The sequence below is a fragment of the Pteropus alecto genome, unplaced genomic scaffold, assembly GCF_000325575.1.
Source record: "Pteropus alecto unplaced genomic scaffold, ASM32557v1 scaffold76, whole genome shotgun sequence".
Lineage (NCBI taxonomy): Eukaryota > Metazoa > Chordata > Mammalia > Chiroptera > Pteropodidae > Pteropus > Pteropus alecto.
This window is the reverse complement of record NW_006443138.1, coordinates 4,575,593-4,582,094: the sequence shown is the minus strand read 5'-3', so window position 1 is coordinate 4,582,094 and position 6,502 is coordinate 4,575,593. Positions and strand designations below refer to the sequence as shown.

Here is a 6,502-nt window from a genome sequence, read left to right as displayed (position 1 = left end):
AGTTTCTATATCCCTTTGTTCAAATGGCTAAGATCTTTTGCCCATCTATACACGCTTAAGAAGCCCTGTCCCTTTCAAAGGGACTACCTGAATAACATGAGCAACGGAGGCAAGATAAAATTAAGAATTTACAATTAAGAACAGGGGAGTCAAACTCAGATACACAGAGGAGCCAGGAAATCACAGTGGATGAGTGAAGTATCAGCAAGGCCTGCTTTACTAAATTTTCTGATTTACAAAGCAAGAATTTCATGTGAAAGCCAGATTATGTGAAATCTGTATAGATCATGGGAAATCTCTTGTATTTTCACTGTTAGTCGTTAGTATCGGACTATGCTCTCTCCCTATTCCCTAAAACTGCCTCTGAGTTTTTAATTCTGTACAACTAGGTTATAGCACTCACTACACTTTACTGTTGCTGTTATTCTCTGCTCTCCCCTCCCCAACCTCAATTCCTCCTCCTCATTTTTAGACTGTATAGCTAGCTCTTTCTTGCTGTAATTCTCAATACTAATCCTTCAATAATTAATTCTTGGTGACTTAAAACATATATTGAATAGATGAGGGTCTTCCCAATACCCTGGACTGTCAGTTCCTTGACTCCTCTCCTCCAGTGATCTTATCCTCTACCCTATTTCAGCCACTCACTCCCATGATCATCCCCTAGAACTTGTTATCATATATAACTTCACCTCATCCATACTTGCTATTTTATGAATCTATTCTCTGGTCATATCTCCTATCCTCATAGTACATTCCCTCTAGTACTCTGACCTCAACAATCGTTCCCCTTCACCAGGATACCAAATCCAAAATTTTGTCACCTCAACCCTCTCGTGGTTCTCACTTTTCTCTTTATCCTTAAAGTCCACATTCAATTATTATAATCCCTCCCTTGTATCTGCTCTCCATTCTCTTGCTCATCTCTCATTTTATTGAACTCTCTTGGCAAATCTACCATCTTGATTAAATATAAATTTCCTATTTTTGGCTCTGTACCCATGCTACTCGAGTGTAGTTGGAGGGGGCGGGGAACAAATCCTATTAACTGTGCTTAATTTAAAATCAAAGCCATGACTCATAAGTGGGTCCTTCATGCTGCCAGGCAGTTACACTAAGTGCCTTTAGTCCATTTACTCATCTGGTCTCCTTGACAACTGTTTTATGTCTTTTCTTTCCTCCTCAATTCCCATCATCTTCTCTCCAATCTTCATGCTCTGCTGATGGCCTTGAGAATCTTTGAGAATACTTATGCATCAGGAAAAAACTTCTACAGAATCTCACTACCATGTTGACCCACCTACCAGCATCTGTACCAACATCACTCTCCCCGTTTTTACATAGCAGAAATATCGAGGCTCCTATCTAAGTCTAACCCCTTCACTTGTACACTAGATCCTGTCTCCTGTCTCCTACTCAGAGACATCAAGGACAGCTGTTCTCCTCACTCTTTACCATGTCATCAATTTCTCACTCTTCGCTGATCAATTCCATCAGCATACATGTTATTTCTTCTCACTTCAAAATAAAACAAAATTTAAAACCCTTTGTTGCCACTTACTCCTATTTACCACCCCATTTCTTTGCTCCTCTTTTGTAGTAAAGTGTTGAATAGGCTACTGTCTCCAATTTTTTTCCTATCCTCTCTTAAACCCACTCTAATTTGAGCCACCCCTTCCCCCACAGTATTCCACCAAAATTGCTCTCTTCAAGGTCACCTATATCCACATCATTCCTAAATATAATAGTTTTCAGTCCTCATCTTACTTGACCTATTAGCAGTTTTTGACACAGATGACCACCACCTCCTTCTTGGACACATTCTTCATTTGTCTTCCACATTCTCTTACATTTTTTCTTACTTTAGTAGTCATCCTTCAGCTTTCTTTTTTGACCCTACTCTTCCCCCTTAAGTCTTAAAATTGGAGTGCCCCAGGGCTCAATCCATGGTTCTTCTATCTACACCCACTCCCTTGGTGGATCTCGACCAGTGTTGAGACTTTAAAACCACTTATCTACTGAGGATTGCCATATCCTCAGTAGATAAGAAGTGTTTAGCTTAGACTTCTCACTTGAACTCTAGACTCATATCAAAAATTGGAACACTTGATCATGCCTCCTGAACCTACTCTTAGTCACCTTTTCCCCATCTAGGTCACTCAGTCCTTCCAGTAGCTAGAACCAAAAACTATAGTCATTCTTGACTTCTCTATTTCTTAACAGCCTACTTTCAATACATCAGAAAATCCCATTGATTCTACTCAAGCTTTACCTAGAATTTGACACTTTTCCCCACCTCCATTGCTGCCACCCCAGGTTTGAGTCATCATCATATTTTGTCCAAATTACTGTAGTTGTCCCCTAACTAAAAGTAGTTTTCACTATTGCTTCCTACCTCCATTGCTGCCACCCCAGGTTTGAGTCATCATATTTTGTCCAAATTACTGTAGTTGTCCTCTAACTAAAAGTAGTTTTCACTATTGCTTCCCACAGGCTTTCCTCATAACTGCATCCAGATTGATCCTTTTAAATGAAATCTGATTATGTCTTTCTGTTCAAAAGCCAACACTGGCTTCTAATTTCAGTCAGAATGAAAGTCAAACTCTTTATGCTGTCTGAATTCTCTCTCCCTGCAGCACACTGTGTTACCCTATGATATTGTTTCCTTGTTTGTTCTGCTTTAACCACACTGTCTCCTTGCTGGTCTTTTGAATACATCGGACAGAGACCACTTTGGAACCTTTACACTTGATATTCTCTTGCCTGGTATGCTCTTCCCACTTGGCTAACGTCTATCCTGACCTCCAAATTTAAAATGTGCATTGAGATTCAGGCTAGCATGTGATTGAAATAGGTAATAATATATGGCTTGAAACAGGGGACCAAGTCTCGTTCAGATCTCTCTTTCTCTGGATCTGAATAGGACATGTAGCAGTTTTGGCCATCTCTGGAACCATTTTGCAATCACACGAAAATCAATATTAGAATGAAGCGAGCCCTGGGGATGGTCTAGTGATAGAAAAAAACCAGTTTCATGATAACATCATTAGACAGTTCATTCTTTGCCGGGAGAATGTCCTGCTTATGGACTTATATGACATAAATGATCTTATTAAGCCAGTTTTTAAGCCAGGATTCTTATTTGCAGCCAGAATATGACAAAAAACTATATTTGTTCAGATTGTTTGCAATTTGAGACTGGAAAAGGGCTTAGAGATCTTAGTCCTAAGACCTGCGTTTTACAGATGAGATAACTGTTACTGGCTATAAGAACTCTAGATGCAATGTTTGTTAAAAAAAAACACACACACACACAAAAAGAAAATGCTTACAAAAAAATCTCATCATGTCATGTCATATAAGCACAAATCTTGTATATATTCCTTCTCAAGGATTTGGCTTTCTTTTCCTTACTACTAGGTAAATATCCCAAATAAATCTTGTATTAGTCAGTTCAGGCTAAAGTAAAATGACCTCATTTAATCTTAATTACTTCTTTAGAATCCCTTTCTCCAAAAATAGCCTAACTGGGATTAGGGCTCAACATATGAATTTTGGGGTGGGACACAAAATTCAGTCCATAACAAACCCTCTGCACATAAATTCGAGAAATGCATATAATGTTTATATATGAAAATATTCAGCATAGTTGGCTGTAAAAATATTATTTTTAAGATCAAATGGCTTTTCCTCAGGGTATTCTCACAATTCCATAGCATTAGTCTCTCATCACATCATCTTTCTTGAATTTTTGAGGGTTTTTTTTTTTTTTTGGCCCTTTATAATAATAGTTATTTTCTTCCTACATTACTGATTGTTTCTTAACTGACTCTTTCTCTGGCTTATCCTATGCACCCACAGGCTGAATTCTTTGATCTTATTTACTCCTGAGAAATTCTTTGATCTTATTTACTCCTGAGAAATTAGATCTGAGAAATTTTATATAATGTCATCCTTCATCTATTATCTCTACAAGGACCACTCTCATATTTGTGTCTTCAGCCCTAATCTGCCCTACACATTCCCTTCTCTTGTCTCCAATATTTATTGAACAATTTTCTTTAAGTTTTTTGTTTTCATCTCAAATCAGCATGCCCCAAAATGATCATTTTCTATAAAATGAACTTCTTTCTTTCTGGTCACATGGGTCAAGGGAACTCTTAGTAATTTTAATTGATTGATTTATATATTCAGAAGAATTTACCGAGTACCTACTGTGGCAGACATTGTGCTAGGTGCTTATATCCAATAATTCACCAGATCTTATTCTTCTCTATTGTCTTGTATGTGTCTGGGTCTTTTCCAATTTGCCTAAACTAGTTATTTTATGTTTGAATTTTTTCAGTATCTCCTGCCTAGTGAACCTTTACTTATCCTTTAAGACAAAATGGAAAAGTCTCCACTTGTATTCTGGGTTGACTATGTACTCTCAAAATATATATTTAAGTCCTAACTTCTGGTACCTTCGAATGTGACCTTAATTGGAAAAAGTCTTTGCAGATGCAGTCAAGTTAAGACAAGATCATAATGGATTAGGGTGGGTACTAACCCAATAACTAGTGTCCTTATAAGAAGAGGAAAATTTGGATACAGACACAGAGGGAAGAAGGCCAAGTGATGATGAAGACAGAGAAGTCATGCAGCCACAAGCCAAGGAAATTCAAGGACTTATGGCAACCACCAGAAGTTCCCAAAGAGGCATGGAACAGATTCTCCCTAAGAGCCTCTAGGAGAAATTAGTCCTGCTGACTCCTTGATTTCAGACCTTTGGCCTTCAGAAGTGTGAGAGGGGAAATTTCTGTTGTTTTAAGCCACCCAGTTTGTAGTAATTTGTTATGACAGCCCAAGCAAACTAAAACACTCCACAAAGCCATTTAAAATCTCCCAAAATTAATAATTTCTTTCTTGGTTCCATGAGTGCTTATTTCTATCATAATTCTTTTTTAAAAAATTTCCTGGGGGCTTGTTGAGGATGGGGTGTAGCAGGGGAGTCATAGTCATCTTTGTGGCAATCATCGTGCAAGGCACTATGTTATCTTCTCAAAAGTTTTATCTTTCATATTTAGATCTACAATCCATATGGAATTTACCTTTTGTAATTGGTAAGAGGTAGTCAATAAAGTTTTTAGTCAATAAAGTGATGAGTTCTCAGTTCAACTCGCTTGTCTTATACAAGAAGTCCTATTGTTATGACTTTATATTAAAATTAGTAGTATGCTTGTAAAGTCATAAAAGGGCTTTTTTTTTTTTGGCTTAACTTTATTAAAGTGAGGTCAGTTCTTTCGACAAACGCTTCCAATAATATGAAGTTTAATCATTTAGTTTCAGAATAGACAGTTCCGCAGCTATTCTAAATTCCACTGTCTTTTGAGTGTTGTGGTTAAAAGTGGGGACTGCGCAAATGTGGGTTGACCAAAGTAAACTCACCAAAAATTTTCAAGGGACGCTGGGATGACATTACTTTTGGTATATCTAAACCTCAACTTTGTATTGGAATGATAGCAATAACATGAATATTCACTGATCCATCGAATTTGCCACCATCATTTCCTTTAGATTAACACAACACTATCCTCTCTTGCCTTTGGGCAGAACAGTGTATTCTAAATTTGGTATAGAATGATCTGGCCTTTATCTATCCAGCCTATTCTTTGCCATCTGTACCATACTCCCACTGAGCTTCGCCCCGCTCCCTCGCAGATGTTGGTCTCGAGAATCTATCCACGTCACTCCACTCTTCTCTGGTTGACTCCTACTTGTGTTCCAGGATAAAGCGTTCTCATTCAGAAAGCCCGGTTTACAGAAACCGCCCAAATTTAAGCATTACCGTTATTGTTAAAAATAATAGAATTAAAAATACACCCCACTCCCAATGTGATGATTAAAGTACACGAAGTTTTGTACAATGCATGGATGAATGGGACTTCGCCTCTATCGCTTTCCGCAACTCTCCAAGTCCGAGGTTTTAAAACGAGCGCGTCACTCGTCTTCGCTCCCTCCCTAACCTGAAGTAACTTTTCTCTCAGCCTAACTTAATTTTCGAGCTGAGCTCATCCACTAGTTCCGGCTTCGCAGCGCGAGCGCGGCACCACCCGTTCTGGCCGCACTACTTCACCCGGAAGCGAGCTGGGGACAGTTGGCATCTGGCGCGCCGTCTTTGTTCGGCAGCGAAAGCTAAGGCTTCTGTTGCCTTTATGGCCGACTCGGATCCCCGCTACCCTCGCTTCTCCATCGAGGATGACTTCAACTACGGCAGCTGCGTGGCCTCGTCAAGTGTGCACATCCGAATGGGTACGTGGCCCGTCCCTCGGCCTCTCCCGGCCACTCCTGATCGGCGCTGCTGTGCACTCTGCCTCCGGGGGCAGATTTTTGGCTTCTGAGGGAGCGTGCGCTCCCGTCTGCGCTGGCAAAAAGAGCGCGGGTCTCCAGGGTTTGGGAGAGAAGGCCCTTGTCTTCCTCCCTGCTCCCCGGCCTCCTGGGGAGTGCGCCCTCCTTCGGGGGT

General features: G+C 39.8%; 1 protein-coding gene across 1 annotated transcript in view; it reads left to right on the top strand.

Annotated features, from left to right (window-relative positions):
* The first annotated feature begins 6,050 nt into the window (after positions 1-6,050).
* The window catches only part of TMBIM4 (transmembrane BAX inhibitor motif containing 4), a 20,618-nt gene continuing 20,166 nt past the window's right edge, over positions 6,051-6,502 (top strand). The window contains exon 1 of the mRNA XM_006923711.3: positions 6,051-6,291. Within this exon, the coding sequence (XP_006923773.1) occupies positions 6,195-6,291 (97 nt within the window). The 5' untranslated portion in view covers positions 6,051-6,194. The remainder of the gene's footprint in view (positions 6,292-6,502) is intronic.